Source organism: Amyelois transitella, chromosome 16, assembly GCF_032362555.1.
Source record: "Amyelois transitella isolate CPQ chromosome 16, ilAmyTran1.1, whole genome shotgun sequence".
Lineage (NCBI taxonomy): Eukaryota > Metazoa > Arthropoda > Insecta > Lepidoptera > Pyralidae > Amyelois > Amyelois transitella.
Genome location: NC_083519.1, coordinates 6142022 through 6161030, shown reverse-complemented (window position 1 = coordinate 6161030; position 19009 = coordinate 6142022). Strand labels below are relative to the sequence as shown.

The 19009-nt window shown below is 36.5% G+C and overlaps 1 protein-coding gene across 5 annotated transcripts in view; it reads left to right on the top strand.

Annotated features, from left to right (window-relative positions):
• LOC106129670 (probable phospholipid-transporting ATPase IM) overlaps positions 1-19009 on the top strand; it is a 43147-nt gene that overhangs the window by 17377 nt on the left and 6761 nt on the right. For 2 of the 5 annotated variants that reach the window (XM_060948680.1, XM_060948681.1), the window contains 14 exons: positions 5548-5606; positions 5798-6010; positions 8215-8420; positions 10021-10151; positions 11610-11809; positions 12335-12556; positions 12821-12929; positions 13045-13184; positions 14070-14201; positions 16309-16488; positions 16847-16957; positions 17468-17641; positions 18382-18553; positions 18748-18852. In XM_060948680.1, coding sequence (XP_060804663.1) covers positions 5548-5606; positions 5798-6010; positions 8215-8420; positions 10021-10151; positions 11610-11809; positions 12335-12556; positions 12821-12929; positions 13045-13184; positions 14070-14201; positions 16309-16488; positions 16847-16957; positions 17468-17641; positions 18382-18553; positions 18748-18852 — 2154 coding nt within the window. Of the gene's footprint in view, positions 1-1280; positions 1636-5547; positions 5607-5797; positions 6011-8214; positions 8421-10020; positions 10152-11609; positions 11810-12334; positions 12557-12820; positions 12930-13044; positions 13185-14069; positions 14202-16308; positions 16489-16846; positions 16958-17467; positions 17642-18381; positions 18554-18747; positions 18853-19009 lie in introns of those variants that run through there. The other 3 variants (XM_060948676.1, XM_060948677.1, XM_060948679.1) reach the window with 3 other exon arrangements.

The following is a 19009-nucleotide window of genomic DNA, read 5'->3' as shown; positions in this document are numbered from 1 at the left end:
TACTCTCATACGAAGGATCTAAAAATGAATTTATTAATCCTGGCAGTTTTAATAAGGATAATGAGAAACTCTTATCAAAATATTGCATTGTCATCGGTCCTTGATACGTGTGCAAAGTTCCAAGTTGATCAGACGTTTAGAAATCAGTGAAAATTAAGCTCAAAGATTCCGTTACATACATACATACCTACATACATACATACATACATACAACCCAAGCTAATAAAAGCGTAGTAAAAATAGGTTAAAATTTAAATTTTTTTTTTTTCAAGCCCTAGTTTTCTGGGTAACAGTTACCCGACCATTCGAAATGAAGTCATCTTGAATATAGGGTTTTATACTAGTATATCTTAAATGCATTTAAAGTGTTCAAGGGTAGCTCTTAATTTTATGGTAGGTACGATTACGTACGCACTACTACAGCACATTGTTGTTGTCGAGCGATTTATTAAGAGTCGATCCCTGTACTGGAAAACGAGGAACACTTTAGATATGTTATCATTAGAAAGAATACTGGTTTTAGCAGATTTAATTAAAGTCTATGAAACAAAAGAACAAAACAGACGGTTTTTTTTTTCATTTAATTAGTTTTTAGTAGGTATCGCGCCCGCTCCTCGTGTGCGACTTCCGTTAGAACTAGCGAGTCATTTGTGTTTGTCAGCAGCGCTGGAAACTATCGGTTACACTCTAAAACCCCATCTTATCTATCTTTCTAAACCTTCTAATTCGGAGCTGCTACATTAGTCTAATGCAGTTGAAGTAGCTTATATTGCGTCATTCACAACTTTGAAATATTCTTGTGGCTTGCATTTATGTCATTCTCTGAGTATGTTTAGATTAAATCTGGCAACATTGAACAAGATTTTTTCTAAATATTTTACTGATATAAAGGATATTGGTTCCGGATTCAATTTACTATCAACGAACAACGTTCGTTACGTATGTTCGTCATTTGTTTGAACAGATAGAAGTGAAATATTTATAGTGTCGTAAATTTCTTTGTTATGAAACTAATTTTATAATCAACGCCGGCCAGCTGCCTGCCTTGGAAGAAGCATAAAATTGATATCTAACACACACTTTTTGAGTAAGCGTGTGATGATGGTTATACCTGGTTTGGAATTGTTATATTCAATAAACAATTATTTCGTATCTGTTCTTTAAATTGTACCAAACGTGGGAGATTTTTCTCTTATCTACCAAATCATTGTTGCGATCTGCTGAATAATAAAGATCGGTTTGCTGTGCCGGCAACACCGTGGGCGATTCCTCAATGCGTGCGCAGCGGCGGCGGCGCTAGTGTGTGCGGCACACGAGTCTCGTCCCCGCGACGGGTGGGAGCGCGCGTGCGGGCCGCGTGTCGCGTTCCTGTGCTGCAGCGAGGGCCTGGTGCGGGCGGAGTGGCCGCGCGCGGTGCCCGACATGGGGCGGCGGTAGCGGCGCGGATGTGCGCGCGCTCGGAGGCCGTCGAGCTGGAGGTGCTGGGCGCCGAGGGCGGCGAGGCGAGAGTGCCGCCGCGCCCCCTGCGCCTGTCGCTCCTCGAGCTCCTCGGCAAGCTGGTGCGCCGCGACCAGCCCGCACCGCCGCACCGCCGCGCCAGGCATAACCACCGATTTCGGACCTTTGTCTCTTGTGGTCTGTATCGATTGTTCTTGAATGTTCTGATTCGATTCCTTAGGATGTCGTTTATTGAATTTCCCATTCGCTCGTCGCGAATTACCTATACTGCGTCGTATTCATGTACGAGTATTAGACTTCGTTAGGAAGAGTTTTGTGGCTGTATGAATGTGTATGACTGAACAACGCACCGTATTCATCAAGAGGAAGTTAGCGAGTTATGTTTTGTTCTCAGCGCGGTGCGGACGAGACGAGTGTCTCGGAATTTTGGGAGTATTGTATGAATGAGAATAATGTATCATATTGGCCAAGGTCGGAGTCGGCGCGCCCCCGCACGGTCAACGTCCGGGGCGAGACGCGCTTTGCGAATCGCGTTAATGCGACTCCTCGCTGTTATTGATTACTGGCTAATGTTTTATGGCACTTCACACATTGATTAAATAGATAATTTTCTGGACACAAACTTATATTTTTCCCAAAAGCCCTTTTAGCTAAAGCAAATACTTGTCTCTTTACCCCCAATGATGTTATAGGTACAGTCGCTTATTGCCGTCAACAGGAACCAAACTCAAATACCGCTATTTAACAAAAAAATATTACGTACTATAAACAGAATAGCTTTTCCTGTTGTCACCGTGACTAGATTTTTTAGAATTTATCTTTATTGTAGTGATTATATTTAGATTGTTGCTGAATGTAGGGTATCTTTAATAATAGCACAACTAACTCACCTCCATCCAAAACGACATTGAAAGAATATGTGATTTTTTTATAAACAAAAAAATTGTTTTAATTAAAGATCCATATCGAATGCTCCTACTACAAAATATTTCATTAAAATGCTTTAGAACATCCATACAATTGAAACACAATTACTTTAGCAACACATTGCAGTATCACTAAATGTAGTCTCACTTAGCAATACTGCAAAAATAAAATACTTTTAAGGTTTCACCCAAGTAAAAATCACTTTAAGTAAAAACGACAGTTTGTAAAGTTTAGATAGATAACTCTTTATTGCACCATATTTAAAAGAAAATCAACAACAGGTTATGAGGTATAAAGGCGGACTTATCGCTAAAGCAATTTACTTTAAGTTTCATCCCGAATTTGGATTTGATTCTCGATATCAACAATATTTTTTTAGAGAGCCAGTTATTACTACAGCCCCAATTTCATTAAAGCGGCAAATATATATAATTTATAACAGACTTTGCTCTCGGGTCCGTCATAAATGCAACCCTTCCCAAGAAAACAGAAGATTTAGATATAACTCAAATCGTGTGTTATTTATACTTCATACTTAACTTACCCGCCAATTAGAAATTGACTTATGAATACATATGTTATTGCATAGTGATGCATGGCAGTTTTGTAATGGACGCTTGATTGTTGCTTGGGCAAATAAAACATGAATAACATAGGAAAGAAAATATTTGTAGATTTTGATAAAGAGTCCATTGAACAAGGTTAACGAGTCAATCGATATGTCTGACATTATTTCTTCTAATGGCTAAACCTTTGCTTTGATTGATGATAATTCATATATGATTATATATATATTGTATATATAAATAAAGATACATAATTGGTAGCACTCTCTAAATAGTCTAACAACAAGGAGCAACAAGTCGTCTTTAAGTAAATAGTTAATCAATTACAAGGTAGTCCACCCACTTCAATATAATTTTTTATAAGGGCGATTTGCTGTTGGCTTCAAAGCGTACACCCCAATTATGATTACGTACTGGCTTAACTAGACGTAGGTCGTAGGACCTGCCCCTGAAATGTGATTACCCGTAAACCGGAGAACAGATCGATAGGCGTCCCCGCGGCGCCGCGGCTGTCGAGACTTTCCAACCCTCTTAGCCTCGGCTAAGAGCAATTCAGCCCTGTGGTGTTTATCACATGGGTGCCTAGTATACTCAACTGCAATATCCCTACACTGAATTTCATTTAGGGTAGGGTCGTTTATGAAATGAATTGAAAACGCGTGTTTCATGGGTGACAGAGGGCTGATGTTATGTATATTAGTGTGCCTTACAGTTGTGCTTGTAACTTCTTTACGCGTTATCTTTTGAACAGTGAAGTAATTATGAGTCTGGGGAAGGTCATAGGGTAGCTTTAATTCCAGTAAAAACTCAAGTTTACGTAGGATTTGCGAAAAACCTGTATTCTTAAAGGTGGCTCTGAATTCGCGCAGGCGAAGCTGCGAGAATAAGCTAGTTTACAATATTTTGAGCCGTTATCAGTATTTAAAATATTGTAAACTAGCTTTTCTTCCCCCTTTTAATGTGTTTTTAAGCCAAAACTTATTTAAAGTGTTATAGTAAGAAGCCTTTCGTTTCAACATTAATGTTATATTCCGATATTAATAGTATCGTATGAAATATAAGTCGTCACATAATTGCTACTATAGTAAACAAATGGATGATGCAATCAAATGCAGGTGACAATAGCGGCCGAGCGAAATACAATTATCTGATATTTCTAGGGTCTATCAAGTGCGTCATGCTTCACAAGTTTTTGTGCACATTACATGTATGCAATTGTAGTGTGTAGTGCAACATATCTACTATAACGGTTAATTGCAGCAGACGGATCTTTTGTATCCTTACTTAAACAAAGCAAATCTTTGACCTTTTTCCTTAGTGATCCCTGGTCAGGTCATGACGAAACTTTCTATTTGACCTGGATTTGGATGGTTATCTATTATTTTTTATAAAAAAAAATTGTAGTATTGTTGAGCATGTATCCCATAACGCAAGTCTCAAACTGAAAATAAATACTGCCTATAATTAAACCTAGCGCGTGGTCACACTGAAAAAGGTTTATTACTACTCTCCAAGAAATAGCTCTTTCAAATTGATTCTTAACTTTTAGGTTTTCGTGGTATCGTGTGTTGTTATGCGATAGCTCAAGGGACCTTAAATAGATATATAGATATCTAAAGGATAGGCTAGGATTTAATTCGATGACACCATTATAACATAAATACTCATTATTCCGTTACAAAGTTTTTTCGTCGCTTCTGTCTGTTTGCAATAAATTCCATGAAGATGAATAATGAAAGTATAAAATTTAAGAATATTGTCAAGGTAGAAGATGATTCACTCGAACCGCAATTAAATCACCACAAACTAATTTTATTATCATGCGGATATGATTCACTGTTCTTGCAGGATGGATGCTGGCTGATACTAATTGTTTTCAGTTCCATATGCTTTCAATTTTTGTAATGGTCTTGCCAAACACGCAATTGCTTTTACTCAATAAATTTGATTTGATTAATCAGCGCACAATTAACGAATTCAACTGTTGACTACAATACTACATACAAAACTAATCAGTATGAAAGTCTGTAAATAAATAAAATTACTTTATTGCGCAAAAAACAATGAGAAGAAAACAGAAGAATATTAACAGTACAAAAGGTGGCCTTATCGTAAATGTAATCTCTTCCAGGCACCTGTGGTGGCGTGGCGCAAGATTAATAAAATTGGTATGAATAGGTGATAAACAATAATAATATCATTATATTAAGTTATTTATAGGTACTGTACTTACAAGTAAATGTAAATTGACACTAATTCGGGTTTACGATTGAATAAATTTCATTTAATAAGTTCAGTGGCATCTATAGCTCGAGCTATGCGCGAGCGCAGGGCCTTGGGATTGAAGGGCTGGACTCTTCAATTGAGATTAATTCTCATATTTAATATATATAGCTTCCTTGTAATGACTTCCTGCCAAATAGCGTTCCGTGCATTTAATTTTACGATTATTGCTTTCAAGTGGCAATATACTGCAATAGCGCCATACATCGTATAAGTACATAACATGCGTTTACAGATTTCGTCAAGTTTGACATACTCGGAAATATGTTTGTTAGTATACAAAATTATTGAAAATTTTATTCTGTTGTTTCAGACAATGAACGAAGAATCAAAGCTAACAACAGAGAGTACAATGCGCAGTTTCGTTATGCAGTAAGTACAATTATCAATACATGCGATTTTTTGTACTTAGAGCAGTTGGTATAGCCTAAGTTGCGGGTGCAAGTTACAACTGTCGAAGAAGATTATAAATCATATTGTGTATTAAATTATCCCAGTCGAGGCTTTTTAGTTACTCAGTTTATATGCATATATTACAAACTAATTGCATCATCTTGTTGCAGAACAACTACATCAAAACATCGAAGTACTCGATCGTGACATTCCTGCCGCTGAATCTGCTAGAGCAGTTCCAGCGGCTAGCGAATTTCTACTTCCTCTGCTTGTTAGTGCTACAGCTGATCCCGGCGATATCGTCGCTCACGCCGATCACGACGGCCATCCCGCTCATAGGCGTGCTGTCGCTCACTGCCATCAAGGACGCGTACGACGACTTTGTAAGTGTTGCCGCGACATTATAAACATTACAGTCATCTACAAAGGCGAAGGGAAGCACATATTCGTATGCCACATGCTAGAGGGTCTGGTCGGGTGCAACGCAGTCGCGATCTGGCGATTCTCTTCCAATGTTTAAAACACTCAACACAGCTTCTCTCCAAAAAACATAAAAATGAGCCGAAGCGGATTTCAATTTCGTTGGTTGTTTCTTAAAAAATCAGTCTGAAATGTGTACTCCGACTGAACAATTTGATTCCCAATAAAACTTCATTGTCGACCAAGGACGTCAGTAATTTGAGATCAACAAAAAAAGCAACAATCATTCTCTTGTTTGCTTCAGAGGGCAATTTTTGTGTCGTGATACTTCTGTATTTTTCCAAATATAATCCGACATTTGTATTGGTTTGTTAGTAGATGAACAAAGAATATTTATTCAGCGTTTTCTGGACCTTCTTGTACCGACATAATAAACTATTCAGATAATTCTGGTTTCTTCTTTTACATTATAAATGGGACGACCCAAGAATTAAATATGTACAGTGGCGGGCTATACAGAAAAGTATAAATGAATAAACCCTTCTAAACAGCTGGTAAAAATGATTAATATTTTGTTTTATATTTGTTCGTAAGTTTGGGACTTACACTATTTCTATCAACGACATCTTTAGGTATAGTGAAACATGTAGGCTCATATAAGTTTCAGAATATCTAGAGGTAATTATGACAGTCCATAATATTACAAACAAAAAAATAATTAAAACATTCAGAGTTTGTCCAAGTAGAAAGTGGGCCAATACTTCCGTAAACCGATGCACGCCCGATCAAAATAGACATTTGAATCACTCTTCACTGCTCGGTGACCTTCGTGTTTTGAGGTGGCCTTGTCTATGAATAGTCCTTTTATGAACAGAGAATACATAAGTGAACAAATTGTATACATTAGGCGTTAACTAGAACAAACAAGCATCTGCAACGAATCTAGAATACGTGTGCAGTTTTTTATAAGAGCTTATCGGTCGATTGATCATATTGCAAAACAAGGAAGTTACGGTTACGAGTTTTTTATGCATTGTTATACAATTCGACCTAATCTTTCAAGTTTATATCACCGTTTAGAAATAAGTTTATAAATCTAAGTCATATAGATAGGTTAGTAGACATTCTCATAAATAATTGAACTTCATTGAAGGCATTATTAATCCTTACTGAAAGGAAGCAAATGATTAAATAATTAGTAACATTTTTATAAATATTATATGTATTTTAATAAATCTCACGTCATGAAATGAGTAGCAACTGAGTCGATTTACCGCAAAATAAAGTTTTTTTTGTAGGTAGGTACCACTGTAATACGCATGGTTATTACCACACAGAGCAAGTAATTTGATTACCAAGGCGCCAGGCATCAAGTTAAAAGCGCGCATTGACCTACATCATTGTCACTCGAGTGCACTCGCACTAAAGTCATATAGTGTAGCCCTGTACTGTAGTAACCAGTTAACCTATAGCTTTGCTATTTCGAAACTTTGTATGTTAACGGTACTGCAAATTTGTAATATTAAAGATTTTATTTTATGGTTTCTTTTTAAGTATAGCAACCAAAGTCATAAACTATTTATAGGCTAGTGGGTTGGTCTTAATGACCTCATCATGTCCTCAGTTTTTACGCATGTTTCCCGACACGATAAAGTCATGGTATAAATGAGATCACACATTGTAGTACGTACGTTTTAAGTGTACGTTTAATTTTCATAGGATTTTGAAGGTTTTCATTAAGCAAATCTTATCATTTAAGCTATAAAAATTATATACAGAGAGTATTTGTTAATTTATAAAGATGTAAAGTTTCTAACATTGTTTTCGTTTGTAGGGATTAGCCCTTCGAAAATACTGAACCGATCATGAAAATTCTTTCACCGATAAAAGGATACATTATGTGGGTAATAATAGGCAGTTTAAAATATATAAAACTAAAGCCCCAAAGCTAAGATGTGGTTTCAAGTTCTTTGATTTGATTATATTTCAATTATTATTCTATTAAATCTCACGGGAAAGATAAAATCCGTCGATTGGTAAAAGACAGAATAAATAAAAATAACGTATAGAGAAGCATGACTATACTTCCCCAATTATCAATTTAATATAACTCAAAATATATACATATTAACACTGATCAATTTCGTTAACTGAAATTGTGTTCCAGCAACGTCACCAAAACGATTCCCAAGTGAATCACAGGCGGGCTAAGACCCTGCGCAATGGCAAGCTGGTGGAGGAGAAGTGGGCTTCGGTGCAGGTGGGGGACGTCATCCGGCTGGAGAACGATCAGTTCGTGGCCGCAGACATCTTGCTGCTCAGCAGCTCGGAGCCAAACGGCCTCTGCTACATAGAGACTGCTGAGCTGGACGGGTGAGTTATGTTGTAAAAGTTGAAGCTTTGAACTCTGCTCAAAGGCAAGCAGGTGAAGGAGAACTGGGCTTTGGTAAAGGTGGGGTACGTTTATAGTTTGCTAATAGTTACTCCAATAACATTAAATAATTAATTCTTCTTGTTATGTTCTTCGTATCCGAATGGACCTAGAACCCTTTTTGGTACACTTTGGTTATGGAGCCGACTACCTACTTTTACGCTGTATTCGGCATGTCTTAAGTATGAATACACTCTTAATCACGCAACTTAAAGCCAAAAGAAATCTTATCAAAAATAAATAAATAATAATTAATCTCGCCTGACAAAAATTAACTTTATAATAAACTGTTTCATCTTCAATTGAGCCAATTATACCTTACCGCCGTTGTTATTATTTATTTTTAACAATACAATTGAACATTGCAAGGCTACCATAGTATTTTTATAAAGGTCAAGGCTAAGCTTATGATGTGTGGTCGTGTCATTCGCATGTGCGGTTCCCAACATGGCGAACATTATGAGGAAATAACAGTAAGAAAAATTATCGCGGAGCGGCTGAATAGATTGTAATAGTTGGTATAAATTCATTATGTTTTACCTATTGACACAGAATTATAAATATATTATAAATCACAGAAACAATTTGTTTTCCTTATAAGTTCAATACAACGCTAATTAGCAACTATAACGACAGCATTTCCTTAATAAGGAAAACGCGAAATATGTTTATATTATAATTGGCGTTGTAATTTCGCATTAAAGACCCACAGACATATTCTTAAAATAATTTTATTTGAAATCGTGTGTGCTAATAAACTTGGGATTCTCCTTGTGCCTACGCTGTAAATATTTGAATCTCATTTCCGTCATTAAGCCTGTACAGCATACAGCTTAACGTCGCGCTTCAGTCCTTTCAAGACTGTTGGCTCTGCCATTGACTGTATTGTTGATTCTTAAAAGAATGGATAAAATATCATTAATTTTACCAAGAATTTATTTATATATCTGTTTCGGTTCAAAATAAATTTGAATGTTTGTATGAACAAAAGAAGCAACTAAAGTACACTACGTATCTGCTTATTAAGTAATTGGGATATGATAAAGGTATCTCTGTTCTTACAAACGCAAATAAGATTTCTTAATACGCTGTAGCAAGTAGAAAACCTTTATGGTCGTCAGGCTACACGGCATTAACATTGATTCGTATTATGTATTTAATAACATAACTCTTTGAACAAAGAAGTGATTCATCGCTCAATAACCAATCGGTCAGCAAAATGCTTTATTGGATTTGAAGGTGAGAGTCAAGGATTTGGAATGTTGCATTGCTAATAATTAGGCTTTAATTAGGAAGCAACAAACTTGATTCGCGATTAATTCATAATTTTTGTGCGGTAAATAGTCTATTTATTTAGTTACAACAATATTCTCAATCATTATTGCGAATTCAAAATGGACAATACGTTCGCCTTTCATCCCGGAGGAAAGAAGGGTGTCGTGACTTTAAATACTAGTTTCACTTCAACGCCACTTAAAAAATCATTCTGTTTTAAGTTAATTTGCCAGTAATATTTTATAAAAGTTTATTTATTGTCGACAGGGAGACGAATTTAAAATGTCGTCAGTGCCTTCCCGAGACCGCGGCCATGGGCCAGGACGACGCACAACTGGGCGCCTTCGACGGCGAGATCGTCTGCGAGACGCCCAACAACCTACTTAATAAGTTTGAAGGTACAGTGCCCATCAGTTCGTCGACCTGTCTGGTTTCCTGGGTGAGGCAAAAGGCACGTTGTCGCAATGTTGGGTTCGCGAGGATGCCATTCGCTGCAACCGTTGACTTTAATTCTATCATGCTAGATACGTTAGAATCGAAAGTTTGTTAGGATGTGTGTGTATTTGTGACAGTTTCACATAAAAGCTACTGAACGAATTTTAGTGCAGTATTATAGCTGAGACATTGGAGTAACATAATTAGTTTAAATTTAATATAGACCTGGAGAAATCGCGAACACCAGATATATTTACAAGAACTTTATGTTAAATTGTATTCATCATTAGCAATTTTGTTATTACGGGAGAGAGAGATTCAGGAAATTTCTCATCTCTAGACCCAGCAGTTTAGACTTTGCGTTGATATTTTAGTGAATCAGTCACCCAGCATTTTTTTGATTAATATATAAGAAGATGTAAGAAAAAACTGATTGAAACTAAAAAAATACTTAAATATTGGCTGTTATTTATGTTGTTATTACTGTGGCATTGTAAATGGTTTACTATAATGTGGCAATATGAAATATGTACTTCAGACATCTAATCCGTTCTTGGCGATTAGTTATGTAATCTTTATATTACACCTACATCGTTAAAGATTAATTATAACAAATACTATGATTGCTGCAATATGATTGTCGTGTGAAGTGTAAATAAATAGACTTATTCATTACATGCATGCGATATAAGTACTACCTACCTATTCTAATCAGTATATGGGAGGATGGGAACAAATGTTACGGTCTATGTTTACGTTTATAGTTTAGCGTTCCCTTAAATCAATTCATTAACGTAAAACTATAATTTTACATCAATAAGAATCACTACCACGCCTTGTTAAACTGAAAGATGTAAATGGTACTTAAACAGATAATAAAACTAGATCACTCGAAAAGGTCATCTAATATTTGACTTAGCTTTTCCTGTTATGGTGACATTTGAAACCTGTATTGTATATGAACAGCGGTACTTCCCCATACTTTATATCAAAGCCGCTGTTATTATTGTACCTAATGTCAGTGAATGTGTGGTTTTGAATTTTGAATTTTTTGTGGGGAAGGTTAAAGAAGAGGGTTAAGAAGGATGCTTGCACAATGAATGAATGTTTATGCTCATCATGCTTCTGGCGTTCAGAATCATCCAGGGCGGCCAGGGGTGTGCCTGTTTCCACCATCCTGGCATGGGAATGTAAGTAATGTTTTTACACGAACGAATCGATTCTTGTCTAACCTGCACAACCTATGCCGGGTAAACTCAACACATGGCTATATGTTTTCCGTCGTCGTAAGAACAGCGGTTAGTAATTTTTAAACGCTTTTATAAATTAGGGTCTACTTAACTACAATTAAAAGCGGGTTAAGTTACCGTAGTATAATTTTATAACTTGAAAAACAAATAACCAGTTACATCTTCCTACAGGCACGTTAAGCTGGCGCGAGCAGCACTTTTCCCTTGACAACGATAAGATCTTGTTGAGAGGCTGCGTGCTGCGCAACACGTCGTGGTGCTACGGCGTCGTCGTGTTCGCGGGCAAAGACACCAAGCTCATGCAGAACTCCGGGAAAACGAAGTTCAAGCGCACCAGCATAGATAGGCTACTTAATTTTCTTATTATAGGGGTAAGTTCAATGTTGCCAACTTAATAAAGCCAATAAATTTAATTAATTCAGGTCCCGAAGCTTAGTGGCAGAGGGTGCAACTGGGAACGTGCCAGGATTAGAGAGAGGGTTAAGTTCGATGTCAACTTAATATTTTATAAAATTAACATATTTATCAGTGATTAACGGCATCAGGTTATACTTATTGAACGACGGATAAAGTTCGTCTTATCAATCCTTCTACTACCGGTCGATAACATTGGTCGTTGTTGATCAATTACTCCGGCAAGCAGCTAGATCGACGTCTTCTAATCCATTTTGACATCAACTAGACTAATGGTCTGATTGTCGCACTACAATCGATCGATTTGATCTGATTTAATATTTTAAGACTGATTTTTCCATTCCCTTCCCTCTCTTTCTAATTTCAGTAAACAGTAAAAGATAGATACTCAAATCATTTCAAGTTATTTTTTTCCCATTTGAAGCCTGCTTATGACTGCTTTTCTAATTATATTGACTCAATAAATTTAAATTTGTCAACAGATAGTATTCTTCCTCCTGTCGATGTGCGTGTTCTGCACCGTGGCGTGCGGCATCTGGGAGTGGATGGTGGGGCGCTACTTCACCGCGTACCTGCCGTGGGACACGCTGGTGCCCAGCAGCGACCCCACCATGGGCGCGGTGGTGATCGCCTTCCTCGTCTTCTTCTCCTACGCCATTGTCATGAACACTGTCGTGCCTATATCGTTGTATGTTTCAGTTGAGGTGAGTTTTTTACGAATGAACACTGATTTTCTTAATGTGTTTGAGTGTTTCAAGTGCACACTTCTAGTATAGAAGTTAGCACTTGGGAAGCAGGGCCGAATTTAGTATAGCCAGTATTGGCATCTGACTAGTAAATGATTTGCTAAGCTTGACGCTGAACTACGTATATAATTTATATATTTATGGTATTGGTAAAACCAGCTTAGAAAAAAATTACTTTGAATTGACAGTTCCTGTAATATACAAGTTTTTTATTCTTGGCAGGTTATAAGATTTGCACAGAGTTTCCTAATAAATTGGGATGAAAAAATGTATTACGACAAAAGTGGTACCGCGGCAAAGGCGAGGACGACCACACTCAACGAGGAACTCGGTAAATTTTAACAAACTATAAATCTACGGCTAAAATACTGCTTTCAAAAAAGGATAACGCAGCCTTTTTTTAAATATTTAAACCTTCTTCGAATAAAACTTGCAATAATTTTCAGGTCAAATTCAGTACATATTCTCAGATAAAACGGGTACCCTTACACAGAACATAATGACGTTCAACAAGTGCTCCATAGCGGGCATCTGTTACGGCGACGTGGTGGACGAAATCACAGGCGAAACCATCGAACTCACTGAGGTACGATTTATATCGATTCATCATCATATCGATAAATCTCTCATTCGATACGTAAAGTTAGTCAAGCACATTGCGCCATAGTTTTTATTAGAAATCACAACAGTGCATGTACGATGCGTTTTATTTGAAACATCACAAAGCACTGCAGTTTGCAACAAGTGAAACTGAAAGCCTAAGATTTATTTTGCATGAATTTTGAATTTGTTTTATCATTGAAAATCTTTTCGACTGGTTTTGACACTGATACCCATTGAAGTGTTTTGTTCTCATATTACCAGCTTTTGGGGTAATGTTGTGAATTGTTTGAAGTTTCCATGTCATGTTGTTACGGTTTCTTAGTGTTTTCCTGTTTGTGCACGGTTTATCATAGAAATATATTATTATGATTCGTTCTCATCGTGATTATCTAGTTAAGAGTTATTTATTTATACCTACATATTTTTACCCAAATATAAATCGTTTCACACACTTGCAGTACATACACTACGAGCATGGATACACAAACTTTTGCACTATACGTAGTTTTGTCTCAAGAAGTTTACTTTTTATTAAAATTGGATAATAAGAGCACTATAGCGAAAAAGATTGTATTATACAATAAAGGTATAGAATAGCCACAAAAATATCGAATTTTCATAGTTAACTTACTCATAAATATCGAATTCAGTACTTTAAATTACCTCCACGCCTAAGTCTAACGCGCTTTATTGATACCATCGAGCTGCAGACAGTTATACTCAATGAGCTACAGAAGTATGGAACACTAATAAAGATATATAAATTAAACACATCGGTATCGACGTAAGCTGTGATAGTTGTAAGTCGTAAAATAAGGGTGCGATGTGAGTGCCGGCGAGCGCGGATCGTGACGTGTGTCTGGTGCAGGCGTGCGTCGAGCGCGGCGGCCGGCGCAGCACTGGCGGCGCGGCGCGGTGCGCGCGTGCGCGGCTGCTGGACACCGAGCACCAGCAGGGCCGCAGCACGCCGGGCGCGCGCCGGCCTGCGAGCGAAGCGCATGTATGATCTGTATGACAATCGCTACCTCTCGCTCTTGAGCCGGTACCTCTCGCTCCTTGAGCCCGTGCCATGTTGCCAACCCCAATGTAGAGTATTTTTTATTGTAGAACAGCTTTTCAAAAAAAAAAAGTTTCCTTTGAAAACCGAACCTAACGTTTTTCGAGGCCTTGAGCTCCATTATCAGTAACTTCCTTGATGGAATTAGCTTTTTTAGTTTACCTTTGTTGAATCGAAAGATTAATAGATTTCGATGAAAATTGATTTGGCATAGAATAAAGTTTAATGACAATCTCATTCTCTTTTTGTTTTTATTACTCTAATGTCTGTATTATGAAAATAATCTTCAGTTAAAACTTAGGGGTTGGCTACACTGAGCCCGTGTACGCTTGACGGGCATCGTGGGGGAGCTGCGTTCTAGTTGGTGTTAAAGGTTGAGAAAAATAATTTAGTGTAATTTCTCGCGGAATAATCAAAATTCTCACAATGCCCGGGAAAGCTGTTGACGATTTCCTATAATTAATAAAAGCGCTTTTTGTTGTTCTCTACAGTATTTTTTACAAAACAATTGTTTTCATTTTATAATAAGAAGGGAAGGTTGAGTCTTTTTTTAATTTTATATCTATGCCCTTACTGTCGGTGGTACAGCGCATTTGTTGATTTTTTGACATAATCTAAGTAAAATTTCGACGTTTATTTTGTATATTTTTATACGTTTTAATTAAAGCAAATATGTTTAAATTACACCAAATATGAGTTTTTACTCTGATTTAAATAACAGAATGATCAATCAGACTAGATCATTCATGCTGTGAACTGTATTCAGGTAAAATAAACGTTGTTATTTATTTATATTATTATTTATTAAATAGAAATGTTCAAAGTATGTATAATGTTTCGCCTAAAGTATTATTGCACCAAAATGTACTAATCGCATCGAATTGAAACTGGCATCGATTAAAAATATACGTGATATTACCAATTTCTAAAAAGATAATGATAATTTGCTGATTCATACTTTGAATATATTTATTTTTGTTTTTATCATTTAAACTAATTGTTTATTTTAAAGATCTATTATATTTTGATGTACTTATTTACTTATATGTCCATGGAATGGTCCTAGGCTAACATTTATTGTATACGATATATATTCTAATATGTAATAAGACTCACAACCAAAGAAAATCTTATTGTAATTCGAACACAACATCTATATTTCCAATCTACTGTCACAAACCTCTCATCACTCAGTATATCTCATATAGGGAATGCTATATACCTCTTCAGTACGGTTGCATGTAGCCGTTTTTGCCTGTGTAAACCAGTAACTGAAATTAAACCTGTTGTCTTAGTGATAAGATATACAAGCTAATACCTTCACCTACCTTTAAAAGATTACCTAATTTGCTAGGTACTTTGTTGTAGTCTGACGTAAAAAATGACAATAAGAGTACATTTTTAAGTTTTGTGTTTAAAAAAAATATTGCTATTATATAAATACATTATTATGTGCATTTTCCGTCTGACTGCAGCTGATTTCCTTTATGTTATTTTATGTAAACCGAAGTATATATTGTAATGTATTGTGTTGGGAATAGTATCATGTGATCTAACGAGTGTGCGTGTATCTAACCGCTGTGTAATTTGTGTCACGCATGTCCGCTTTGCATCCCCCGGATATTTGATAGCCGCTTCTAACACAGTAACACATTGTACGGAAATATGGCGAACCTTCGTTAATCTCTTGACATATCCGCTTCGATGTGGTTTAAATTTAATTCATTTATTAATAAAATGAATCTGGGTAATTTGTCCCGTATATACCTATATATATTTTAGATACATATTGCAATTTCAGTCATACCCTATTCTAAAGACTTAATTTCATGCCAAAGTACCTAAATTGAGTTTGTTAAATTGATTTTCATCTTATTACACTTTAAGTTTTCTTCTATACCGGATTCTTAATTAGACAAAATTGAACTTATTCAACAACTTTAAATTTACTTAATTAAAATATAAAAAACGAATCATAGAGATTAACGAAGGCATGGTATCCCACTGAGCGCCACTTGCCACTTATAACCGTACCAACTTATTTTAACAGAACACCGAGCCCTTGGATTTCTCCTTCAACCCAGAATACGAGCCGGAGTTCAAGTTCTTCGACTCGACGCTGCTGGAAGCGGTGAAGAGAGGGGATCCGGAAGTGCACGATTTTTTTCGGCTGCTCGCGCTTTGCCACACGGTCATGCCGGAACAGAAGAATGGGCGGTTAGAGTACCAGGTGCGTTCAAAATAGGCCGTGTTTAAGACCAAGGCTCTAATCCCACGAAACAATTTAGTGGTGAAATCGACAATGGTTGGCTGGCTGTTATTGTGTGAATGAGTAAGTGTTAAGGAATTTTTTTGGGAGACAAGAAAGGGTACGCTGATAGAGAAAGCAAACGCGAGGGCAGTGTCTACCACCCCATTATAGGGTCGGTAAAACCATGGCTAATGTTGGGATCGTGCGGATCACAGCTACGCTATGTACTTTATATATCATGGCTTATCACTCTTTCAATACTGCTGGCTGTGTCTACCCCGCAAGGGATATAGACGTGATTATGCGAATGAATACTTTATGTAAAAATTGTTTACAGGCGCAATCTCCAGATGAGGCGGCTCTGGTATCGGCCGCCAGAAATTTTGGTTTTGTGTTCAGAGAACGCTCGCCTAATAGTATTACAATAGAAGTTATGGGGAATACAGAGGTAAGAAGACATTTTCTTTGCAAATTTATTAAAAAAAATACGGTATGCAAATTGATTTAAAAAATACGGTAATTCCCATGCACAGATCAACTATTCTGCAGAATGATGAGACAAAGCCCCGGCCACGTTTGTCTGCCATGTTTGTGTTTCGCAAACTCACGGTTACCTATATACATATATAGGTTTTCATCTATAGTATTAAGTCATTCACGAATGAGAACTCATATTGAAAATGAAACATATTGAAAAACTCAACATGAAAATGCTGCAGTGTAGTTTGTTCCGCCGCTTCTTCTACACATGCGCTTTGGAAGCGGTAGTAGTTATAATTAGATTTAAGTTATGTGACGTCAATAAGTGATACCTTGTATCCAATTTTGAAAATAAATCTATTCTATTCTATTCTATTCTATTGATATTATGTACTATGAGTTGGTGGCCCCTAGAAAATAACTAAAAATCTATGTTTTATACAGCTTATTCATAAATTGTAATTTTCTTTTGTTTCAGGAGTATGATTTGTTATGTATATTAGATTTTAATAATGTTAGGAAAAGAATGTCCGTGATATTGAGGAAGGATGGTGAAATTAGGTTATATACAAAAGGTGCTGATAATGTAATATACGACAGATTAAAATCAAACCAAGCGGAAGTGAAGACGAGAACACAGGAGCATTTAAATGTAAGTTGCACCTGCATGTTTATACCTACATACATATGTACATATCAGAGTCACTGTTGTGAAGTTTTAATTAAAATACTAAACAGTTATGAATTGAAGAAAAAAATCAATTCGGCAATTAAAATTCAGTAATCAGAAAAAATGTTCAGTAAAATTTTCATGATTATTAATTACTATGGTGGGTCCATAACTTCCACTATAACAATTCTTTAGAAATTATTAGCCTTATGAAGTTAGAAGTATAACAGTTAAACTTTTTATTTCAAATTAGTACTTTGGCCCTTTGATAACATGCTCGATGTATTATTACACATGTTCGTGGAGTTTGCGGTACAATTTGTAATTGCAGGTGCCATTCGTTTACTTGATAAACTTTCCGTTAATTAATAAAATTTTCAAGGTAATTGAACAAAAAGTTCTCGCAGTTTTTTGTATAACCTTCTAACGGAATAAAAAGTTTCTGTACAACTTTATTTTAACTTGAAACAACAATAAACTTTAAATGAAAATGTTATGTTTGATGTCTTATTTTGAGTTTAAGTAAATACTTAATATGAGGCACTACAATGAAACGGAAATAAAATTTTAAACTCATTCATCATCAGATAATATATTTGACAAAAAGCTAAAAAACTTACCTCGAATTTTTTCAATTATTTTTTAATCACACATAAGTCTCATACATCACAAGAAGCGGTGAAATAATAGTTCACATATAATTATGTGAAACGTGTTTTTAGAAATTCGCGGGCGAAGGTCTCCGAACCCTGGCTCTAGCGTGGCGGCCGCTGGAGGAGCGCGGGTTCGCGGAGTGGAAGCGGCGCCACCAGGCGGCGGCGCTGGCGCTGCACGACCGCGACGAACAGCTCGACGCCATCTACGAAGAGATCGAGACTGATCTCATGTTGATGGGTGAGACTATACACTGTGTCGCCATTCTCAGGCTATGGTCACTGAACCCTGGCTTTGTATGGTATGACTAAATAGTTCTATCAACCGACAGACCCTAGACAGAGTTACATGATAACAAATATTTTATATTATTATGAGGGATTTTCATAGCTATTTCAATTGTTTGAAAAAGTATGTTTTAATAAAATTTACAGGTGTCACTGCGATAGAAGACAAATTACAAGATGGCGTTCCGGAAACGATAGCGAATCTCAGCATGGCAGGAATAAAGATCTGGGTATTAACAGGAGATAAACAAGGTAAATTAAAATTGTATTTACTTTCATCATCATTCTTCTTAACTCATCTGCTGATTGCGACAGTATCCACTGATCTTGAAGAGTAACCCATTCATCCTCAATCCAATTTTAGACTCTTTTAAATTTGTCAAACAACTATCCATGAATATGTTGAACA